This window comes from Gossypium arboreum, chromosome 1 (genome assembly GCF_025698485.1).
Source record: "Gossypium arboreum isolate Shixiya-1 chromosome 1, ASM2569848v2, whole genome shotgun sequence".
NCBI lineage: Eukaryota > Viridiplantae > Streptophyta > Magnoliopsida > Malvales > Malvaceae > Gossypium > Gossypium arboreum.
The window spans coordinates 19,823,522-19,850,135 of NC_069070.1; the positions used below are offsets into that span (position 1 = coordinate 19,823,522).

The window sequence follows — 26,614 nt, forward strand, 5'->3', positions numbered from 1 at the left end:
TAGTCGATATATAACCTCATCGACCCTTCTTTCTTTTTTACAAAAAAGTACCGAAGCACCCCATGGTGAATAACTCAGTATAGCAAAACCCTTACCTGTTAACTCTTACAACTGCACTTTCAACTCTTTCAACTCAGTGGGGGCTATTCTATATGGTGCAATCGAGATTGGCGTTGTGCCAGGAACTAACTCGATACCAAACTCAACTTCCCTTTTTGGAGGTAATCTAGGCAACTCTTCAGGAAAAAAATCTATAAACTCACAAACCACTGGTACTGACTCAATCTTCAACTCGGACACTTGAGTATTCAACACAAAAGCTAGATAAGCCTCATACCTTTTTCTCAAATATTTTTCAGCGTTCAGAGACGATATTATCACAAGCGATTTATCCAAGTCACCTGGTCCAACCCAGAGAATATTCCTATCTTCACAGTTTCAATAATTTTCTTCCCACAGTCTACTACAACACTATGAGAAGTCAACCAATCCATCCCGAGGATTACGTCAAACTCATTGAATGACAGTAACATTAAATTTTCCAGGAAACAATGACCTCTAATTGTCAAAGGACAACTCTTACATACTTGGTCAACTAGAACATATCTACCCAAGGGATTGGACACTCTTATTACAAATTCAATAGACTCCACTATCATACTCGTTCGAGGAATCAGTTCCATACAAATATAGGAGTGGGTAGACCCCAGATCAATCAAGGCAAAAACATAAATATCATGAATAAAAAAGGTACCCGTAATCACATCAGGAGACTCTGCCTCCTCACGGGCACGAATAGCATAAGTCCTCGCTAGCGTTCTGCCCTCGGACCTTGCCACTGCATCTCTAGTCGTACCTCTACTGTTAGCTCCACTACCCGAATTCTTTTGTGGTCTCCCCCTCAACGGAGCACTGCTTGCCTTCATTTCTTGCTTCCTCTCTCTCTCTTCCATCTCAGGGCAATCGCGAATAAAGTGGTCTAGTAATCCACACTTGAAACAACCCCTCATCTTTACTCGGCATTCGCCTAAGCAGCTTCTCCCATATTTCGAGGACGAAATTTCCTTAAGGAGGGTAGAGTTGTAACGCCCCAATATTCGAGAATCCTGTGAATGTTGGCATCGGTTTAATTATGTTAGTGGGTCTCTAGAAAGCCCAAACTTAAGATAAAACCCGACAATTTTAGTTAATTTTTGTTCCATAAGAAAAAGGTGGTGAAATTATGAAATAGAACCTATGTGAAAATGTTTGAAAATGCTATAGGCTAAATTGAAGTGGCCAAATAAATAGGAGTGCAAAATAGGAGGATTTGCATGACAAACCTCCCATTTTACATGAAGTGGCCAGCCATCATGTTGTTGTAGACAAAATGTGCACTTGATATCCATAATTTATGGTACAAATTGATACAAATTGATAATAGGTTAGGTAAATGTTCCATGATAATAGGTTAGGTAAATGTTCCATGATAATGGGTTAGGTAAATGTTTCATGATAATGGATTAGGTAAATGTTTCATGATAAGAATTTCATGTCTTTTGTATTAAAGAATTAAATGGATGAAATATGAAGTTTTATTAAAAGAAAAAGGGGTGAAAAGAACAAAGTTTTGTCCATCTTTGTTCATCATAGCTGAAAGTTAGAGAAGAGAAAGGAGAGGAGAAAGCTCTTGAGTATTTGGTCATTAGGAGGAGGAAAATTGACGGTAAGTTCTTGGTACCTTGCTTCTATTTTGAGGTTCATGAGTTCTTCTTGATTCTACCTTAACTCTTGAAGTATATTTTGATTTTTAGTTGTGTTGTGAGCATTTAGTCATGAATTAAAATGAAGGAAATGGTTGTTGTTTCATGTTCTTTTGATGAAAAATGGAAGATAGGTGAAGTTGAGCCAAACAAATGAGCATTCATGTGCCTTAGATGCTAAGGGGAAAAATCGGCTAACCTGTTGTACTTTAAAATGATGAAATGGAGATTATACTTAAGTAAAATCATAGATATGTGATGATTGATTGGTGATATACATGTTTAAATAACAAGCATGCAAGTTAGGTGTGAAAGAGTGATTTGGTAATAAATCGCTTGGGACAAAGAGCAGAACGTGACTTTGGAAAATCACCATAAATTGTGGGAGATGAGTTAGAAGCTGAATAAATTATGTAATTAAATCTTAATGAGTCTAGTTTCAAATGGAATAAACAAGAACATATTTTGAATTCTGTATAATGAGAAAATTGATTCGTAATGAAGAGTGTTCAGATTAGTCATACAGTGAAACATGGGAAATTTTAAGAAAAATCTGGTATTGATTGGCTAAACTAAAAATTCTGAAAATTTTATGGATAGAAGATATATGAGTCTATTTTCATGGAAAATTAACGACACTTGATTTGGAGTTTCTTAGCTCCAGTTATAAATGATTTAGTGACTGTTGCTCAGGAAGGTAGCTTGCAGTGAAATTATGATTATGTGGTAAACATTGACAAAAATTTGTTAATGAGTTGCTTATTGATTTCTTATAAGCTTACTATGATCTGTAGGTGTGGTTGGCCGAATATGGTATGGGGTTAATATGTAGTTCGTGTTTGAATAGTTAGATTAACGTGTTAGTAATCCAATTGTAGGCGGTTCGTGTGTGGATCTCGTCAGCATATCGTCGCAAACAGGTGTGTAACTAACACCCTCTTTCTTAGTCTGGATCGGCAAAAGTCGAAAAGTCGAAATGCCGAAAACCGGTATTTTGTAGATTTGCGAGTGTGCGAATGCTCATGAGGTAAATCGATTAATGTTTTTGGTAAGCTGCAAAATTTAGACCGTAAAGTGCATGATTTACGTGCCTCGATATTTTTGGGCTTAATGGGCCAAAATTGGAATGATGGGCCAATAGCTGCCCAATTCGGTAAGAACCCTCGGTATGTGATTACATTAGTACGTGAAAAGTAAGAATATACATGAAAAACCCTAAAATAGATAAATTACTGAAATACCTTTAAAAGTGAAAAATTTACGCTTTACCCTAGTAGATAAATTACCAAATACCCTAGGGTTAAATTGACCTAAATGCATGTTTGATTGTTGTTATTTATGCATGCCATGTTCTTATTATCGATGCATGGGACCGGGATATTGACGGAGGAAGTACTGAAAGTGGCTTGCCCACGTCTCGGAGGCTTTGCCTCAATTTATCGATAACCGAGCGTTAAGGTCGCAAATCGTGGAGTGTCGGTGGGTGGGTTGAGTTATTCCCACATGGAGTGTATGGCTGGTACGGGTGGAGTGTAGTGGTTGGTGGGTTGAGTAGTCTCCCCAAATGGGCTTGCATATGTTATTGATGTTGCATGTATTTTGAAATGGGCCTATGGGCCATACTGTTATCTGAATAAGGGGCTAAGGCCCAGTTTATTGTAATCTGAAAAGGGCTCTGGCCCAGTACCACTGTTACCCAAATGGGCTTGCATATGTTATTGATGTTGCATGTATTTTGAAATGGGCCTATGGGCCATACTGTTATCTGAATAAGGGGCTAAGGCCCAGTTTATTGTAATCTGAAAAGGGCTCGCCCAAGACCATCATTACTGAATGGGCTTAGGCCCAATGGGCTTGAGTGACTTGGACTTTGAATGGGTTTTCCTTACACACTGAGTTTCCCAAACTCACCCTTTTATTTTCATCCACACAGTAATCCCCAACCATAGTGGGCTTGGAGTCGTGAGGGAATTCGAGTGGCCACCCGTTCTGAAAGTTTGATTTTCTTCTGGTGAACTGGACATCCTTTTATTTACGTTTGAAGTTTTGGGTTTTTAAATGTAATAAGGCCGCTTATTTATTTTTGATGGTTTTTAATATGTATTACTAAGATAGGTAATACTTATTTTAACTGTTGAAATTGGATAGCTTTAGGGCGCGTTTTCAAAAACAACAGTTGATTTCAAAATAACACGACAACAAGCAAAGCTTCCGCAATGAAAGTATTTTCCAAAATTAATCACTTTTCCTAAAAATGACTTAATCGAATCGGTTTCCTAGAAATATCCATGACGTTAAGGTGTGGCAATGGCGGTATGCATGTCTAGGATTGGATCCGAAGGAGCTTGGTATTAGCGGTCCGATGGACTCACCACCTCTTTTCCTGTTTCCTACCGGTGCACGACTTCCATTCACTTTAACCCTTAATGAATTAATCTTTTGAACATCAAGTACGATTTTTTAGACTTAGAATGGAAATTTTTTTTTTTACATTTTTGATGTGGCATGCCGGATCCGGCCATAACTTCTGGGCCGGGTTTGGGGTGCTACATAAATAATAGCAAGTATCTAGGCTTAATACAAAATGATGGGTTTCTATCTTAAGCTAATATACATAAACAATTTCTCAATAATACAACTTCCTAGTCTAGCCCTATACATGCCATAATCAAAAATATAAATCCAACTATACTGAGTATTACGGCTAATAGTGTGATCGATGTCTCTGACTTCAAGGGATTCTTGAGAAATTTGGCAATACTGAAAGAAAAGAAAAAGGAAAGAAAGTAAGCATAAAGCTTAGTAAGTTGCATATAAATAAATATACAACAACAGTTTCACCATTTAAGGAAAGAAAGTAAGCATAAAGCTTAGTAAGTTGCATATAAATAAATATACAACAACAGTTTCACCATTTATCATGATGCTCATAGCTCAAAGGTAAGCATAACTTGACTTACTCATTACCGTCCACTCAAGTCACATTTTCTAATTGAGATCATTACACATGTATACCAAAATAGGTACCTGTAATACTCAAAACATTATCATACTTTTCTTATTAAATCTCTTTCTTAACTCTTAAAGTTGAACCTTTTGGAATACTACCGGATATTCTATAAGCCTCAAACATTGGTTAAGATGCCGATGCCATCTCCCAGACATGGTCTTACAATAGTTCTTGTGTATAAGTGCTGATGCATGTCCCAGACATGTCTTACACTAGCATGAAGCTTAGCCAATGCATGTCCCAGGCACGTCTTACACTGGTTACCATCATTGAGGCTGATGAATATCCCAGATACGTCGTACACCGGCACTCATCTCTACCTCGATGCCATATCCCAGACATGGTCTTACACTAGCTCTCGTGTATAAGTGTTGATGCATGTCCCAGACATGTCTTACATTAGCACGAAGCTTAGCCGATGCATGTCCTAGACACGTCTTACACTGGTTACCATCATTGAGGCCGATGCATATCCCAAACACGTCTTACACTGGCACCTATCTCTACGCCGATGCCATGTCCCAGACATGGCCTTCCACTGGCTATTGTAATGTGGCTGATGCATGTCCCAGACACGTCTTACACTAGCCCTCATCTCAATGTCGATGCCATATCCCAAACATGGTCTTACACTGGCTCTCACATAACCCAATGTTATGGCATGAACATTCGGTTTGTTTCTTGAGGTTCTCATTGGATCTTTCTACTTTCTCAATCATAAATATGCATACTCAGTTCAAAATCTAGAAATTTATGCTATATCAAAATCAATAACAATCGAATACATGCATTTAACAATATAGTTGTATTATTTACATACAACTTACCTCGATTTACAAAAAGTACTTGACTAAACGGCTTAATTGGATTGCTTGGCTTTGCCCCGGTCTAGGATCGATTTTGGTAAATCTTGATCTATAATAGAAAAAATGCAATCATTTAGTCATTAATTACAATTAGGCATTCATATTTTCACATCTTTGGTAAAATGACCATTTTACCCCTATATTCGAAAATCAATTTTTATCAAATTTCTTCGTATTTCAAGCCTAGCTAAACTCTTTTTACTTTTATAGCAACCCCAAATTCTCACTATTTCATACACTTATTACCTATTTTGCAACTTATGCAAAATGGTTCCTTTAGGTGTTTTCAAGCTAACACCTTTTTCAAAAGTTGTTTATAACACAACTAGGACTCATATTCCTCCATAAAAACACAGCATCTATCACAATTACATCCATGGAAAAATCCTAAACTCTTGACCATTTTGCAAGATATCACTCTTATTTGAAAGCTCATGCTTCAAGGGTTTCAAAAATATGAAAATCTTGAAGAAAACTCATTAAAATCAATTACTTGTGAGAGGAATAAGTTGTTGAAAAATTTAAGCTTTCAAACCCCCTTTCATCGCTGAAAATTTTGGTGGAAAGAGATGAGAGGAAAAGGAATTGACAATCTTTTTCTATTTTGTTTCTTTTTGGTCAAAATAGCTACCAAATTTCTACCTACTTTTAAAATTTGTATCCTCTATGTCTCATGGACAGCTATGCCACCAATTAAGGGCCTATTTTCCCACTAAAGACCCCTAATTTTGGTTCCTTAATAAAATAACACCTTTAGCTATCAAATTATGACTTTTGCACTTTATGCAATTTAGTCCTTTTTCGCAATTGGGCTCACAATCGTTAAGATTAACTCATCAAATTTTTCAAACACTAATATAATCATGCTATAATCTCATAATTATAATAAAATAATTTTCCAAACGTCGGATTTGTGGTCCTAAGACCACTGTTCTGACTAGGCCCAAAATCGGGTTGTTACAATGCCTCGCGCATAACGGCACAGTCTTAGAAATTCAGTCTCATACTCGACCACCGATCGATCACCCTGGGTGAGATTTAGGAACTCACATCTCCTAGCATCAATATAACTAGCTCCCACATACTTACTCTGGAATGCAATCTTAAAATAGTCCCAAGTTAATCGGTTAGGCTGAGTGCCCTCCTTAACCGTCAACCACCACTTATATTCTTCCTCGAGAAGTAAAGAAACAACCCTTTTCAATTTCTACTCAGGGGTAAAGTCCAGATCGTCCATTATTCTTTCTGTGGCCTCTATCCAGTATTCGACCACGCTAAGGGCAACTCTAGTGGCACCCCTGAAAGCTCAGCCCCGTTGGACCAGAGTTGTTCCATAACCGACCCTCGACCCCCAAATTCAGAATTGGGCCTAGAGACCCTCTCCAAAATCTTGAGCATAGCCTGGGACAATGTGTCGTCCCTAGCCGTGCGATCACGAGACGTAATCTCAGTAGCAGGTGACACTAGCGTCTCACTCGTATCCAAATTCAGTATATTATCCATGGAAGAGGACTCATCTCGAGCCCCTCTACGGCCTCTACCTCAGCCTCTAGTACCACATCTGTAGATACCTCTAGCGCTCATTGTCTAATTAAATTTATCTGTATTACAAATTTTATGGATCAGTTACAATTTCAGTATTTATTAACAGATATTTTATGCAAAACAGTATCAGAAGTTCAGAGTTTGTTTTCGTAATTCGCAGTCTCACATCAGGTTTCAGTATACACTAACTAGAGTGTTTTCAGTACGCATTACTAACTATAGTATTTTCAGATTATACTATCTACAGTATTGTGATGTAAACAATACAAATTTCAGAAAACTTACAGGATCGACGCCGGAGGCTCACTCAGTGTACCACATTCTTAGTCAAAAATATTTCAACCTATTGAAAATCATTTCTTTAAAACTAAGTTTAAAACCCAATCCATAGCTGAGTTTTCCAACCTGACTCTGATACCACTAAATGTTACAACCCAAACTCGGCCTAGATGTTATGGCCGAATCTGGCGATGTCATATGCAATAGATTTTGAAATCGAACTCTTTAAGTTAAAATCATTCCGGTTAAGTAACTTTTAATTAACTTGAAGGAATCACGCACTAGATGCTTTGTTTCAAAACTTGCCCTTTTTAAGCGGAAGCTGTTGTAATCAATTAATTTAGGAAAAATTATTTTTGTTTAAGAAATCCTTAGTTTTAGGAAAACCGTATTTTGTTGAGGTGCAGTTTAAATACCATAAAACAATAAAAAAAAGTTCTGAAATAAAAACTAAACAGTCCAAGTCTAGGACTACATCAAAAACCCAAACAAGTAATAAATCCGAAAATTTACGAAAAATAGTCTAAGATTTTACGTGTGGCTACCGCAGAGTCCTCCGTTGCTTTGATCCATCAAGTCTGGGAATTACCTTAACAGATTAAATAGAAAAGGGTGAGTTTTCGTAAACTCAGTGTGTAATTCCCACAGAAATCACACATACAAAATACACATCAGATGCCATAAATTAACAGTCAGGGGCCAGAGCCCTTTATAGAATCCGTTAGGGCTTTAGCCCATCACATACTGAATCAGATACAACTTAGGGCCTTAGCCCATATCAGATACAGTATGTAGAATATCAGAATCCTACCCACCAGCCTCTACACACTATCTCTGTCTAACCCTACACACTATGTGGGGATAAAATCGACCCACTCATCCCTACACACTATGTTGTACCAAAATACAGCACATAATCAGATAATTGCAGCTGAGCTGCCGGATATCAGGCTTAAGAGTCTTCTAGAATACTTCTTCCCAATAAAATCATCCCAACCCCAATGTAATGCAACATACAAAAATGACATGCTAATATGCAATTTATCAGATCATACATTCAGTTCATGTATCTCAGTTCATGTTCGATACAGAAATCAGATAGTCAGAATACTCAATAAAGGGTCTAAGTAGCACTTACCGACCCTACGGTAAGTCTACAATCGATTTAGGCAACCCGTGCAACCTTGCAGACCATTTCAAAAAAATGGGCTCACACGTTCATGTGGCTTGCCCGTGTGGGCCCACATGGCTTAAATAGGCCTTGGTCGTATGGATCACACAACTTGGCCCAAAATTCTACATGCCTCTGTGTTTCACCCGTGTCGGCCCACGTGCTTGTGTAGCCCACACGACCCAATAGGTCGAGCTCGTGTGTAGCATACGGCCTTACCGGCCATCACACGGTCGTGTCTCATGCACACGACCTAGCTCGTCGATCACACGCTCGTGTTCTGTCACACGACCTACTACACGGACGACCACACGCCCGTGTGGCATCGAAAGATTACTTTTTTGACTTTTCGTCGAATCTCATTTTCTGCTTTTTGGGTACACACCTGTATCGTTTTTTATGCCTAAAAACACGAAAGCACTTCAATACCTAAAATCGACAAATCAAGCCCCAATTTCAGTGACACAACTGAGACTTAAATAGAATTGTAATGAGACATTTATCCCCAATCTATCAAAAACCTTACCTTTGATCGCAGACAACATTTCTATCTCACTTCAATACTGATTGAAATAATTACAGTGCTTAACCTTCCACAACAAAATGAACCCATCAGTCAATATCTGAAAAACAAAATATCTACACTTACTACTCTTACCAGAACTTACCAAATCCGCGAGAGTACCCTCGACGTTGCAAAAACAAAAGAATGGAATGGACTCAGAAAAGAAAATGACGCCAAAAGGGGTGGAAAACCCAAGACAACTTCGACAGAAAAAGAAGATAGGAGAGAAGAGTAGAACATCCAAAACTTGAGGAAATAGAGGAAAAGAAATTAAATTAAAATTAAAGATATCAAAATCCCCCCCAGTCCCTTAATTATCTCCCACTAGCCCATTTCTCAGAGTTTTAACATAGCTGAAATTCTGTCTGATAACCGAGCGAAAATATAAACTCCCTTGCTTGCGTAGGGATTCGAACTCAAGACCACCAGCATGCTAACACTCCACTTAACCACCAGACCAACAGGCTCATTCTGATATGGAATTACCAACAAATAAACATAAGCTTACTGAGCAAGGGTAGGGATTTATTCAGAAAAGACCAAAATTTTAACCCAAGAAAGGCTTGAACTTGAGACCTTTCACACACACCCAGAACACTTAACCACTGAAGCAGATACACAATTGTGTCAAAATTTACAAAATGCCAAAATCAAAATTTTGGGGTGTTACACATATAATTTAATGTAAGTAAAAACCTGAGTTCAAAGAGATAAAGAATTGAAAGTTGGTGCGTTAGGTGTACAATTTTTGTAGTATGTAGCGTCATTCACAATAGTGGAATTCATAGCCCAAAACATGGATAAATGATATCCTCTCATTGACATTATATGGTTGATGAAAAGAAAACGTGGCTATAGGTCGTCCGTCTTTGTGATGGATGACTTGATCACTATTTGATAGTGATTAAATTTTCATGAAGGAAGATGTAATAGTTACCCTGAGGTAAAATAGGATCATATTGGGAGAATGGATATTATTCCAAAGAGATCAAGGATATCCTATGAGGGTAACACACTTATGACAAGGTCATTAGACGAGCACTGAGTTGTTGCTTTCGTAATGGTATGCCATTGAGGATAGCTCAGTCACGATACTATAATGAAATGACTTCGGGACTAAATGAATGTATAATTAATAGGCAACAAGTCAGAAGTTAATTATAAATAATTTTAGCGTCAACCACATATGTCCAAACAATCCCTCTGCTAGCTCGTTGAAATTAGAAATAAATTGCGTGTTTAAATAGAAATAAACAGAATGAATAGAAAATGAGAAATGAGAAACATTTAAAAATGATTATAGTTTTCTCCGAAATGAAGAAATGGAATCATTTGGAAATTAATGTAGGTTTCCAAAAATTGAAGTGAAAATAAAAATGGAAACTTACAATCTTATATAGGATTACTTAAAAAATGATGGAAGAATGAGTTTATATTTTTGGATTGTTTTGAATCCTGAAAATAAAAGTAAATCATTAGGTCATATTGAACAAGTTGATTTATGACATATTGAACGAATTTTCTCGAATTTTTATCAATGGTAAAATTAGAGTTAGAAAATTATTTAATATGTAGATATTAAATTTTATTTTGGGAAATAAAAAAATTGAATTAGGTTGGATCATATTACAGAGTACTGGGGCAAAAAGGCCCAATAAGTAATCGTTACTGGACTCGATGTGAGAGAAGCCTAAAATCCCTTATGTAATGAGGTGATACAACAAAACCCTAGTATCATTAACTAGGGTTGTCGCCCCTATATCCTAATTAAACTAGGATATTGTTTTTCTAGTGGAAATAAACTTTTACAACTCTAAAAGGGTTCTACATTATCTTCCTATAAATAGATGACACCAATATAGCTATTTAGACAACTTTTAAAACATTGTTATTTTGTTGAAAAATAGAGAGAATTTATTCTCAACTTATAAACATATTTTGCAGAATAACAATTTTACCAGTTTCTATTAAAGAAGAAAGAATTTTCGTTTTCACCCCCAAATAAAGCTTTTTCTAGTTCTGTGTTTTAGTTCAATTGGTTCGAGCATAGACTTGAAATAGTTCGTGGTATGAGAATAGCGGAGAAGATCGTTTGGTTGAAAGCCAGAAAACATCAAGGATCCGCTTATCAAAAAACTTTGGTGCGTATTCGATTAAGGTTTATTGCTATAAATATCACAAACCAGGTCAGTTTTCAAAATTTTAATTTTTCGCTATGCAAGAAAACCTTTTTCAAATTGGGTTTTTTTCAACAATTACATGGTTGATGAAAAGCAAACGTGGCCACAGGTCTTTCGTCTTTGTGATGCATGACTTGATCACTATTTAATAATGATTGATTTTTCATGAAGAAAGATGTGATGTTACCATGAGATAAAATAGGATCATATTGGGAGAACAAATATTATCCCAAAGAGATTAATGATATCTTATGAGGGTAACACACTTACGACAAGGTCATTAGACGAGCACTGATTAAGTTGTTTCAATAATGATATGTCATTGGGGAGAGCTCAATCACAATACTATAGTGGAATTACTTTGTGACTAAATGAGTTTATAATTAATAGGCAAAAAGTTAGAACTTAATTATAAATCATTTAAGCCTCAATTGCATATGTCCAGCCAGTCCATTCGCTAGCTCATTGAAACCTGAATGAATTGCATGTTGAATCAAATGAATAGAAATGATAAAGTTAGATAAATGGATTACATTCGAAAATGAATGTAGTTTTCTCACTAAGTATGAAAATGACCTGAAAATTAATTTATGATTTTTTAAATTATTAATTAATTAATTGAGGTTCGAAAATGAATTTAAATTAATTGGTCATTGTGGATATTAATATTCACCTCATTATTTTGTATTCAAATGATTTATTTTCATTTTCCTTATTCCTTCAGCTTTCATCTCCACCAATCTTTACCCTCCAAATATGTCAACACATAAAACAAAAGCATAATGACTAAGGGATGTTACTGTTAGATTGTAATTCAACCAATCAGTGAAGTGTAGAGAAAAAAATCTTAAGGAGAGCAAGATAACCATTTATCACGCACAGTACACCTTTCTTCCAAGTTTTACAAGCTGTATCTCTATCAGTCAAAGCATTTTTGGCTCTATGAACCAGGCTTCTCAAGGCACCTTGATTCTTTGCAGGGTATAGGAAATAAAATCCCAATATGAGAAAATACTTTGACATTGTTAGGGGATTAGTCTACTTCCTAATGAGCAACACTTTGAAGACTTATCTAAAAAAATTTGACCCCTCAAAAATAATAAATTTTATTTTATTTAATAATATAAAATAAATATTTTAAAATTTTATGATTTATTGAATAATAAAATCAGCTTTTGACAGCAGATTTTGAAAATTTTCCAAAGTGGGTGGGCTGGCATGGCACCTGTACATTATTTGCATTGAAATGTAAACGTGAAATAGGATTGTAATCAAATTAAACATATGGTAGGCCTTTCAAGGAAAACAATGTCATAAAATTTTGAATAATACAGGTTATTAGTTTGTGAAAGAATTAGTTAAGACATGGCGCGTAAGGTCGTTAAAAAAACAGTTAACTATAGATATAAAGATAGAAACATAGCCTCAAAATTGGCCTCTCAATCCGTATCTACTCTCTCTCTCCCTTCCATCTCTGTCTGTCTGAAACTTCTGATCTGTCTGGTTTTTCCCAAACTGCCTTGTTTGTTTTTTTTTTTTTGTCTTTTTCATGTTCCTTTGTTAGGTTTTTGCTGGTTTCAATACGAAAAATTCAAACAATGATGACATGTTTACTGGATGGATCAGAAGTTCTCTTTGGGATTTGATTGAAGGTTGCTGTTCTTGTTTTTAATGATTCCAATTTTCTGTCTTCTTTTTTCCTACGTTAATCTTTAATGATTTATTTGCATGTAATTATAACAATTATTTGTTATTTACTATATGTTCTGAATATAAATATTTGAAAAAGAATGGAAATAGGATACAAGGTATCTGATTTTTTTGATTAATCACTTGATACAGGATGAATTCCTGGGCATTCAGATGGTATAGAAATAGACAAAATCTCAGACATGGAAGTGAGAGGTGTTAGTGAAGATAATCAAGTTTCTCATCCATCACCATCAACATCGAATGAAGTTACCGGCGGCAACACAACGCCCATCAAAGGCGACAGAAACACAACCATGGAAGCAGCAGGGAGCGATGGACCCTCACATGCCCCAAAACCAAGTAGGATACCATCGCACATATTCAATCCGACGAGCGAGACATCGCCGGGGGACTGGAGCGTGGCATCGAACGATTCGTTGTTCAGCATACATATGGGGAACACGAGTTTCAACGACAGGTTAAGCTTGATGTCGAAATCAGGGGAACTGGATCCTACCATGATATCGAGTCCGCTGTTCGAGTTCCCGATACCGCCGCCGACGCGGAAAGCAAGCGAAAGTGGTAGCATGAAGGAGGAGGATGAAGATGGGTATGCAGCGGCTGAAACAATGAGGGAGGTATTAAGGGAGAATGAATCTAAGCAAATCAACCATAGTGCTAAGGGATCAGATCTTTCCCGCTGCATGTCTCAGCTTTCGGATACCAGTGTCAAATCTTTCGCCTTCCCCATGTAAGCTTTCTTTTTCCTCATTCCTCCCCTTTTATTTATAAATCATATATTTACCACTTCCAACTACCACAAGGAGGCTCTGCCTACTCGGACGCACACTTGTCATTTTAACTTTCACGTGAGCACATCACATCGCTACACTTGCCTTTTTCTCTTCAAGTTCTATGGTTTTGCATCTCTTTCATTTCACTTTTCTCTCATCATCTTCTCTTTAATTTCACTCTTCTCAGTTCTATCGGTCCTCCTCTTCATCTTCTTGTAGATGTTTTTCATGTCTTTTCGATTTTACGACAGGAGTTCAAAATTTAGATTTTGTTTTGAGCCACATTATTTTCTTCATCTTCTCAGGTTTGGTTTTGAGCCACATTATCTTCAGTTAGGGCCAAAAAAATTTATGGGTTTCGGGGTTCACCAATTCAATCGTTTTCAATTCTCAGTTCAACGACGGTTATGAGCAGTTGGCTAAAAAATCAGTTCATTAATACTTATCAATTTTCGGTCCAATCGGTACAATCAATCCATATCATTTAGTTTCAAAAACATTGTTCCCCTTTCTCCTATATTCTTTCAAGAGCAAATCCGAAATTAAATTTAAATTTTTACCATAATAAAATATAATTTTTAAATGATAAAATTAAAATTTTATCATTTTAAGAGATAAAATGTAATTTTACTTTTACTAATTTAAAATTTTAAAGGATCAAAATAGAAATTTTTCATTTTAAGGGGTCGACACCCCTACCAACTCTTAAATTTGTCCCTATTCTTCTTTCTTCATTTTGAATACCCAATTCAACCACATCCATAACCCAAGCACCCTCTACGGTGGCTCTTTACCTTGCCCTAAGCAATGTGAACCGTCCAATACCATTTTCTTCTCCGCTTTGTTTGATTTTACTATTAACAGGTTAAAATATATTTCAACTCCATATACTTTTCATATATTTAAAATTTAGTCTATTTACTTTTATTTTGAAGAATTTAGTTTCTCTATTTTTAGGGTTTAAAGATGTATGTTTAACTGTTAAATTGGTTAATTTTTTGGTCAATTTTAGGTTCATTACAACATAATTTTTTTTACATAGCTATCAAGTAATTTTTTTTTATTTCAAAGTGCTACACTAGTTATTTTAACAGAAAAACTTTAATGGTAATAATAATTGAACTTGAAATTTGATAAATATATTAACTAATTTTCTATAAATAAAAGTAGAAGAAATAAATTAGAGCAACTTTTAATTTTGCCAATATTGTTTATTTATTTTAACATTTAAATGCTTATTAAGTGTCAATTTAGATGAGCGACGTGGTACATTTAATTTATTTTTTGCTTCATGCTATAATATTTAATCTCGTTATCACTGTTGTTTTTTCACTAACTGTATGTAAATAAATCGCCGATGTAAACTCTGAGTAGGTTTGATATGTAAATTTATTTTGGAATCATACATATATTTGGTATAATAGTGTATAATTTGAAAAAAAAATTACGTAATTAATTGAATGTATTTCCTTGTAACGAAGATTGACTGCTGAAGCGGATAAAAACGACGCAAGCAAAAAACATTCAAAAAGTAAAAATTCGTCGCGGCCTGCCACCGCTAGTACAACTCCACAAAACACACCGCCGGAAACCCCTAAGCCACCGAAGTCACCGGAAACCCCAAAGGCAGAAACACCGAAGCCTTCGACACCAAAAGCAACCCAAAACGGAGGTCCGAGGAGATGGTTCTCTTGCTTTTCTTGTTTCCCATCTTGCTCATAAGAGAAACCGCAAACTGGAGAAAAAAAAATTGATTTGAAAACGGGCGGCATTGATATGGTTTCAAGCTCTATGGGTTCCCAAAGTTTGGGAATGGTTCCATTGTTGGTTTTTATTAGATGCTAAAGAAAAAAAAAACATCAAGACTCACGTTTGTTTTCAATGTAGTTTCTTTCTAAGATGTTTTTGAATGTTTTTATTGCACTACGAAGCCAAAGAAACAAAGAAATCAAACAGTTCCAAGCCTAAAGTTTGTCAGCAAAAACACTAACTCTGGATTCAGTCAATTTTCTTGGGATCGATTCATATATGATGACGATAATTTAGTTGGGCCATTAGAATATTAATTGCATCATGTACTGTGTTATTTTATGTCAGAATCACAATCTAACTGAAGCTATTAAATTTTCCAGCTTGATTTTGTAGCATGCAACTATGGACAGTAATTTCATCTACTTTGAATTTTTACACTTTTGCATAGCAAAAGATCCTAATTCCTATCATTAATTCTTCTAAATAATAGAAATGTTGGAGGGATCATAGTAATTTACTCAAAAGGGGTTGAGTAAATGTATATGATCCCTTTTACTCGGAGGTTCTCCATGATAAAAACCTAAAATTTAAAACAAATTAATGATAAAAAAGCCCATACAATGAAGACCCACAAAACAGATCAGAAAAATGAGAAATGACAAACTAAAAACACCATGACAGATGCTCCACCCAATGGTCACACTCCTAACCATCAGAAAGACGTCGGAAAGGGCGAAGCTCCTACTAGATTCAAGGCCAGCCCAACCTTGGACCACAAAAATTCTTATTATAAAGCTTGGTCTTTATCCTACTGAAAAAATGGTCCAACAGAAGCCCGTGGCTACAAGGGTGGTGGTAGGTTGTTCCACAGCCAAAGAATTGACCACCAACATAACCACGTCCTCTTCCATCTTCTTCGCCCTGACCTCTACCTGTGGAGCCTCCTGTACATCATCATCATCATCCTTTGAAGTTCAAGGCTTATTTTTCGTCACTCAATTTATCATTTTCTTTATTTCCATACATATTACTTCTTTAGCAACAACGCATTCAGGATTTTGATTTTATTAAAATTTTTACATTGGATTTTATATTTTTGTTAAATATTTTATATTTTTATATAAAATCAATGTAAAATTAACAAAAAAAAGTATAAAAGCTATGAATTAAAATTGTTATAATATCAATTAAAAAATATCAATCTTGTTCACTTAACGGTTGAGTGGAAAAAATTTGAAACGTTAATGACAAAATTATAACATTTTAGTTAAGTAATAAAAATAAAAATTGATGTATAGATTAATTTAGTGATTAATGGTGTAGTTTATTCAAAAATAAAAAATCAATAATTTAAAATTTTTACATACATTTTTATAAGATAAAAGTGAGGCACGGAAATTCTTTTATCACCACGGTGAACACAAAATAATGTAATATTTATTAAGGAACATAAAAATAGGGAAAACATTTGGTACACTACTAGTAAAATTTTTGGACTTCACAAGTAGAGTTAGAGAGTTGACAAGTAATCTATATAGGTATAGTAAAATATTTTTAAGATAAGTAACACAAGACAATTTTTAAAGACTACTTATGGAATAAAAAGGTACATAGCCAGTTTATCAAATACTAAACTTAAAAATAGAATATAAAATATATAGTTAAAAATATATTTAAAATCAATCCAATAAATTAAAGGCGCTTACACTATAAAAAGTATCATTTTTCTAAATTAGTACCTAAACTTTTTTTAAGGGTCATGAATGGCACTTAAATTATACTTCATTACTCCAAAATAGTACCTAGATTATATCTTGTTACCCAAATTACCTTAATCATTAAAAAATCTCATAATCAACCATTTTGTGACATGCGAAACTTTTAAATTAAATTAAAAAATATGATTAAAATAAAATTATAAAAAGCACATTTAATTAAATTAAAACTTTTCATTGTTTTACTCTCTCCTCCGCCTCATGTTTCTTTCTTCTCTTTTATTGTACTTTTTTTAATTATTAGATTACTTTTCTTTGCAATATTTGGATCTCATGCTTTATCTCACTCATAATTAATTATTCTATACAAAGCATATAGAAAAGAAGATAGCAAGTTATTTTTAAGAAAACTAATACCTGGGTTTTAGATCGGATTGAGAAAATCAAGATTGAGGTTTGAAAACGAAAAAGAAGTTCACTGAAATCTGAGTTTTGTTGTCAAAAATTGGGTTTGGATGAGTTTTCTAACGGGTTCTTAAATTTTCGTCCCCATAGTTCTTAGGTGAATAACAAAATATATGGATATGTTTAATCATTAGGGTTTTTTTAATTCTTTCAATTTTAAAATTGCTAAGTGTAGCAAATGATTGGTTAGAAGGTCTTTTTAATGTTTGTATTAATTTGAGTAACGAAGTATAATTTAGGTATCATTTGCTACAAAAAAAATGGTTAATATGTAATACGCCCCTAAACTTGTATAAAAGTACCTAATTGGTAATTAAAATTGTTTTGAACCTAGTTGGTACCTGAAATTGCATTCTATCACATGTAACGGCCTAATTTTCAGTGGTATTGAAAAATGCAGTTTCGAAACCCCATTTTTGTAAATTGAGTCCATAAATATTATGAATATTTGCGAAGATATTATAAAAATATATTAAAGATTGGTTGATTAATTTTGTCAAATTAATAGTTAATTAAGATTTAGAGACTAAATTGTAAAATCCAATTGCTATAAAATTTTAATTAACAAAAGGCTTGAAGATTTCAATAACAATTAACCAATTGACCAAATGATTAATAAACCATTTTGGATTAAAAGTTAGTGGATGATGGCATATTGATTAAGTATGATTAGTGATTAGTTAAGTAAATATAATTAGTTAAGTTAATTAAACTTTAATTTAACTATAAATATCAAATTTTGGTGGAAAGAAAGAGAAGATTGACATCTTCTTCTCCACCTTAAACCATCTACCATAAGAAGAAATCAAAGAAAGCTTTAAAACCGTTGTACATTCAATCACTTTATTAGGTGAGAAATTAAGTCATTTTTCATGAATTTTTTTTTATAGATTTTAGGTCATGGGAGCTTGATTTAGCTAGCCCATGTACCAATTTGATAAACTGTTAAAGTTTTAGAAAGTTTTCATTGTTGATTTTTTGATGAATTAGGCTTAAATTTGATATAATTTAAGCTTAGGTTATGAAAATGACTAGATTGTAAAGTTAATTTAGCTTGTTTGTTAATTTTGTTACATTAGGGACCAAGTTGAATAAATATAAAATCTATCATGAAATTATGTTAGAAATAGAAAGTATGACGTCCCTAATGAGAATATATGAAATCAAATTTTAATCTGAAACTATGAATCGAAAGTTATGCTTATCCCAAGTTCAAAGACTATATTGAATAAAGTGAAAAATATGAGGAAATTTGAAAATTAGATTTATATAGGACCATGCATATCATGAAATTGTATGAAAATAATTGGTATTGATTTGTTATATAAAATAATTGTATAGATCAAGATTTGAATCAAAGTTGAGCTAATAGGGGAAAAGCTAAAATTACGAATTGGTCCTTGAAGTATCCACTCAGTCCGTATTTTGAACAAGTAAGTTCATGTGGAACTTATTATCTCTTTTTTTTTTTGGTATGATATGTTTGTTTGTATTTAATTTTGCATACATGTGTTTGAGTATAATTTGAAATACCAGTGAATTTGACACATATGGCTAGCAATGGATTAAATTGGAAATGTTATGTGATGATTGATTATTACGTAATATTATAGGGCATAAATGTGAAATTTTGAATGATTGCAATGTATAAATGTATAAAAATTATTGATTAAGGGACGATAATGAAATATGTGTAATTGATGCTCACGTGGACTTAGTAAAAGGTTAGTATACAATTGACATTCCAATAGGGTCATATGCACGTTGGTACATGATATGTGATTGTATGGAGATTATTATAGGTTATATCGAGATCCAGTATTTGTTGCGGATCATCGAGTATTACATAGCTTAGATGAGCAACATGGTGTAATTTTGACTCAGACAAGCAATCTGGTGTAATTTTAACTTGGACGAGCAATCTGGTGTAAATTTAGCTCAGACGAGCAACCACGTGTGGTGTAGTTTACCCGTGTATCTGAGTTTGTTTTACTAGGTTCCATCGGGAAAAACATTATAATTGAATATGTGATGGAATTAATTTGATATGTCATTGAAATGAATTATGTGTAACTGGAATCACCTTATAGGTTGTTAATGGATTATGTCTGTAACACCCCTTACCCGTATCCAAGGCCGGAACAGAGTACGAGGCATTACCAGACTTAATAATACACATAGACGAAAACCGGGCCATAAAATTTCATTTAATTCAAAACTTTTCGAACACATGCATAACAAACAAAGCTAACTATATCATCACATCAAAACATAGGACATGGCACGATTAATTAAACTTATAAACCATAATGGATAAGGACCACATCTCATGATTTTATACGATAACTCAATGCGGTCGATCGTATGGTCAAAATCATAATAAAATACATATCACGACCAACTTCCTATACATGCCACTCACTTGATATTTCTAATATTTGAATTAATTTTCCCAAAATGATAGTTTGATAGTGTGATTTTGCCTCCGATGATCTCCAACCCCGAGCCGACCTGCCAATACTAAAGAAATGGAGAGGATGGGTAAGCTTTACGCTTAGTAAGTTCATATGAAAATAATAAGCAATTACTACCATGCTTTTCAAGATAAAACACTATAATTGTACAATTACACATATTCAGATGTGTGTTTTCTGGAGTCCCAGTGTTAAAAAAAATCATATCTCAAGTTACAAAACTCAAAATCCAGTTCCGTAAATTTTATATGAAACTAGACTTTTTTTCTAGAATTTTTGGTCAGGCCATTTAGTAAAGTTTATTAGTTAAAGTCTCCCCTGTTTCAGGGTATGACTACGCTGACCCACATGCACTACTGAACCGAAGTTCTCCCTGTACAGAATTCCAACGACCATGCCATTTGTTTCCCTTAAAATTAGATTCAATAAGGAATCCATTAATGTAAGGTATGACTCTCAATAATTTTTGTACAATTTATGGTGAATTTCTAAATTCAAAACAGGAGATCTTGAATTCATTCAGACCCTGTTTCACACGAATTCAAATATCACACAATATAGAATTCTTTTGCTTCCCCTATTTATTTCATGTAAAAATAGACTCATTAAGATTTATTTCCATAATTTTTTTTAAATTTAATTCAACTTACACAATTTTTGGTGAATTTTCAAAGTCATGCACTGCTACTGCCTAATACTGTTTTACTACTAAAGTTCACTTTTACACAATTTCACTTAATCCATTCCATTTTACCGAGGTTCGCTCAAATATTGAGCATATTACTCATAAATTCAAATAAACATATACTTACACTTGTTCATCACATAATCACTTTCACATGTATTTTCATTTAATCAATTTCCCGTTGAACTCATCGGAATAATAACAGATACACAATTGCCTGCACATTTTCCCATTTCCACACTTGTAGCCCAAGCTATCTGGTACGCATAGTAGCCTGCACTTAGTACTACACATGCGACCAACAGTCTGGTACACGTAGTAGCCTGCACTTAGTACTACACACGTGACCTCACCATTTAATACACGTAGTAGCCTGCACTTAGTACTACACACGTGATCACAATTTTCGGGTACGCATAGTAGCCTGCACTTAGTACTACACATGCGACCTCACAATAGATCATTCGTATGGTTTTTATTCCGAAGGTTCAATCGGGAAATTCCTCACTTTTCAACATTTTACTAAATTGTCCGTAATCAATTTAAATTCATAATTTACATCAAATAACCATTTGATAGGCAGCCACATTTCATATGATATCAAAATATAATAACATAAAAAGAATCGATAGATTATTTATGTACGAATTTACTCGAAGTGTCGATCTCACTATCCATAGTACCAATTGTCCATTCATAGTATAATAAGACACAACTCAAATATCAAATCAGCTTTTAAGAATTTACATAACATATATCACATATTTCATATATCACTTGTCATGTATCTTCATTTTCTTGCATTTCATGTAACATTCTTTCATGTCATATTTCCACATCATAAACACCATTCCATCAACTTTTCCAATATATTAAATCATAAAATATATGCAATAATAGTAAGAAATATAATTCAAACATAACATTGCATTATTATTATCATACGAACTTACCTCGATCCAGAAACAGCAATTTACCATTTTAGTCCATAACCTTGTATTTTCCCGATTTAAGCTCGAATCTCGATTTCCTTCATCAATAATATCACATTTAGTCTAATAATTAGTCACACTATTCATACGGGTCCAAAAATCATATTTTTAAAAATTTTCATTTTGAACCCTAAACTTTTGCATATTTTCACTTTTGCCCCAAGGTTCGAAAATTAAACTTCATCCTATTTTCTTATGTTTTATGACATGCTGATCATTTTTCCCTTCTATGGAAACATCAAATTCTCACTCTAACATGTACTTATGACTATTAGGTATTTTTACCGATTAAGCCCTTTTGCTCGTTTTCACTTAAAACCGAGTAGCACAAGTTGTCTAACATAATTTAAAACCTCATATTCTATCATAAAACACCAAAATACACAAATTTCACCTATGGGTATTTTTCCAAATATGAACCCTAGGTTGAATTATTGCTAGCATAAGCTAAATCAAGTTACCGGGACTCCAAAACGTAAAATCATTAAAACGAGGCTAGAACGGAGTTACAATCGAGCTTGGAAGCTTGAAACCCTAGCCATGGAGTCTCCCTTGGTATACACGTCCATGGTGAAGAAGATGAGCAAAATTGGCTTTTAATTTTGTATTTTAATTAATTTTACCCCTAAATGACCAAAATGCCCTTACTACTAAACTTTTCAAAAAATTCCATTCATATCCAATATTTGTCCATAAACTTTGAAATTGGTCAAATTTCTATTTAATACCTCATAATTAATATTTCAAAGCAATTTCATACTAGAAACTTCTAGAATGCAAGTTTTGCAACTTATTCAATTTAGTCCCTAACTTCAAATTAAGCACTTTATGCATAGAATTTCTTCACGGAATTTTCACAAAATCATGCAACCATATCATAGACCTCAAAATAATCATAAAATAATTTTTTCTATCTCGGATTTGTGGTCACGAAACCACTATTCCAATTAGGCCCTAATTCGGGATATTACAATGTCATTGAAATGAATTATGTGTAACTGGAATCACCTTATAGACTATTAATGGATTATGTCCTTAAAATGAATTATATGTAATTGGAATCACCTTATAGACTGCTAATGGATTATGCCATTGAAATGAATAATGTATAATTGGTATAATCTTATGGATTGATGATATAATATGATATTAGGATAAGCTATGTGATAGTACTATGAATTTGTATGTTTAAAGTTCCTTATAATGCCTAATGATCATTTATACATATGATCACTTTGTTGATATTTTAAAGTTCCACGTCCTAGCCAAACTTATGTCAAATTAAGGTATCTAACATGCTTGTATATTTGTATGTTTACTCTAGTTGTTTCCTTACTTGTAGATCATCACCTTGCAGAACTCATCGAGCTGGATCAGCATGAAGCACACACAAGATAATAGAATTATATTAATATTTAGTTCAAATATTATGGCATGTATATAAAGGCACCTTAATATGCAAATGGTCGTTTTTGAGTTGATAGTCATGTGGTATCTGTGGTTAATGTTGAACTTGTATGTTAAGCATGACATATGACCTAATTGATGCACGGTTTGGCCAAGTTTGATGCTATTAAGAATGATGGTCATAAACTTGCATGAATTTGGTATGTTAAAAGTTGCAAATTGAAATAGTTGGGCAAGATAATTAATGCATGTAACACCCCAAACTCGGCCCAAACGTTATGACCGGATCCGACATGCCACATTGAAGCGTTCAAAACATTTTATATTGTTGATCCAGAAAAACTTACTTAGTGTTTTAAAAGATAATTTCATTATAGGTTAAAGTGAATAGAAGCTGTGCACCAGGTAGGAAACCGATTTGATTAAGTCATTTTTAGGAAAAGTGATTAATTTTGGAAAATACTTTCATTGCGGAAGCTTTGCTTGTTGTTGTGTTATTTTGAAATCAATTGTTTTTTTTGAAAACGCGCCCTAAAGCTATCCAATTTCAACAGTTAAAAATAAGTAATACCTATCTTAGTAATACATATTAAAACCATCAAAAATAATTAAGCAGCCTTATTACATTTAAAAACCTAAAACTTCAAACGTAAATAAAAGGATGTCCAGTTCACCAGAAGAAAATCAAACTTTCAGAACGGGTGGCCACTCCAATTCCCTCACGACTCCAAACCCACTATGGTTGGGGATTACTGCGTGGATGAAAATAAAAGGGGTGAGTTTGGGGAAACTCAGTGTAAATTAACCCAACCATAGCCTATATCACTCAAACCACGAAATAGAATAAGTTGGCCTTAGCCTGCAGCAATTGAGAATAAAGCCTATAGGCCCATAATGTAACGTAACAGATATTACATGTTTATGCAGAAACCCAACCAGATTCATCCATAACACCCCCGTACCAACCTTACACCATGTGGGGAGACTACTCGACCCACCCAACCGCTACACACCACAGAAATCGCAGCGAGACTGCCAGATATTGTGACGAAGTCACCAGATTCAGATATTGTAGCAGAGCCACCAGAACAGATATATGTGGCAAAGCCACCAGATCAGATAATTGTGGCATAGCCACCAGGACGCTTCCTCCATAGTATAACCCAAGTCCCCATGCAACAGATATATAATCATGGCATACATCATACAGAATCAGATCGTCATGCTTTTCAGTCAAAAGTAACCCTAGGGGGTCAAAAGTAACCCTAGGGGTATAATGGTAATTTTACATACATAGGGGTATTCAAGTAATTTAACTATTCTTAAGGTTTTCATACATAACATGGCCATTTACGTACGATCAGAAACACTTACCGCGTTTTCTTACCAATTTGGGCCCGTTGGCCTATTAAGCCCAAAAACATCGAAATGCACAGAATCGCGCACTCTGCAGTCTTATCACTTTAATTTACCATATACATCAAACTATTAATCTCATGAGTATTCACACACTCGTAAGATCTCAAAATATCGGCTTTTTGGCATTTCGACTTTTCGGCTTGTGCCGATCTAGTCAATAAGAGGGTGTTAATTACACACCTGTTTGCGACGATATGCTGACGAGATCCACACACGAACTGCCTACAATTGGATTACTAACACGTTAATCTAACTATTCAAATACTAACTACGTATTAACCCCTTACAATATTCGGCCAATCAGACCTACAGATCAGAGTAAGCTTATAAGAAATCAATAAGCAACTCATTAACAAATTTTTGTCAGTGTTTACCACATAATCATAATTTCACTGCAAGTTCTCTTCCTGAGCAATAGTCACTAAATCATTTATAACTGGAGCTACGAAACTCCAAATCAAGTGCCGTTAATTTTCCCTGAAAATAGACTCATATATATTTTATCCATAAAATTTTCAGAATTTTTGGTTTATCCAATCAATACCAGATTTTTCTCAAAGTTTCCCATGTTTCACTGTTTGACTAATCTGACCACTCTTCATTACGAATCAAATTTCTCATTGTACAGAATTAAAAATATGTTCTTGTTTATTTCATTAGAAACTAGACTCAATAAGCTTTAATTACATAATTTATTCAGCTTCTAATTCATCTCCCACAATTTATGGTGATTTTCCAAAGTCACATTACTGCTGTTGTCCTAAGCAGATTTATTACCAAATCACTCTTTCACACATACCTTGCATGCATGTTATTTAAACATGTATATCACCAATCAATCATCACATATCTATGATTTTACTTAAGTACAATCTCCATTTCATCATTTTAAAGCACAACATGTTAGCCCATTTTTCCCTTTAGCATCTAAGGCACATGCATGCTCATTTGTTTGGCTCAACTTCACCTATCTTCCATTTTTCATCAAAAGAACATGAAACAACAACCATTTCCTTCATTTTAATTCATGATTAAATGCTCACAACACAACTAAAAAACCAAAATATGCTTCAAGATTTAAGGTAGAATCAAGAAGAACTCATGAACCTCAAAATAGAAGCAAGGTACCAAGAACTTACCTTCAATTTTCCTCCTCCTAGTGACCGAATACTCAAGAGCTTTCTCCTCTCCTTTCTCTTCTCTAACTTTCAGCTATGATGAACAAAGATGGACAAAACTTTATTCTTTTCATCCTTTTGTTATTTTATTACCCAACATTTTTTGACACAAAATAACCTATATTATTTGTGCCATACCTATGCCATAATGTCAATAAAAAAAATGCCCATAATGCTTATCATGCCCATCATGGAGCATTTACCTAACCCATTATCAATTTTTTATCAATTTGTACCATAAATTATGGATATCAAGTGCACATATTGTCTTCAACAACATGATGGCCGGCCACTTCTTGTAAAATGGGAGGTTTGACATGCAAATCCTCCTATTTTGCACTACTATTTATTTGGCCACTACAAATTAGCCTATAGCATTTTCAAACATTTTCATATAGGTCCTATTTCATAATTTCACTCACAAATGACAAAATCAAAGCATAAAATTTTGCCAACATTCACAGAATTCCCGAAAATTGAGGCGTTACAATGCATGGTTTTTGAGAATAATAGGTTTGAATGTTATGTTTGAAATATAGTTAGCTTATACTTTGTTTTGGTTCATGCTAAGGTTATACGTGTTTTTGATGTATAAATTACATAGGTATAATGTGTTGGACTTGCAACAGAGTAATTTGGAATGACTAGAATGTTAAATGACTTGAATGAGTTTGTTGGATGAT

At 34.2% G+C, this 26,614-nt stretch overlaps 1 protein-coding gene across 1 annotated transcript; it reads left to right on the forward strand.

Moving 5' to 3' along the window:
- The first annotated feature begins 12,785 nt into the window (after positions 1–12,785).
- Positions 12,786–15,807, forward strand: LOC108471577 (uncharacterized). The gene is made up of 3 exons (XM_053030284.1): positions 12,786–13,010; positions 13,201–13,801; positions 15,326–15,807. The coding sequence occupies exons 2-3, from the start codon at positions 13,251–13,253 to the stop codon at positions 15,564–15,566; spliced, it is 792 nt and encodes a 263-aa protein (XP_052886244.1). The 5' UTR covers positions 12,786–13,010; positions 13,201–13,250; the 3' UTR covers positions 15,567–15,807.
- Positions 15,808–26,614: the final 10,807 nt, after the last annotated feature.

Coding starts and splice junctions, on each gene's coding strand:
- LOC108471577 (XM_053030284.1), top strand. CDS start 13,251: ATGGAAGTGAGAGGTGTTAGTGAAGATAATCAAGTTTCTCATCCATCA. Junction 13,802..15,325: donor AAATCTTTCGCCTTCCCCAT/GTAAGCTTTCTT, acceptor CTTGTAACGAAG/ATTGACTGCTGAAGCGGATA.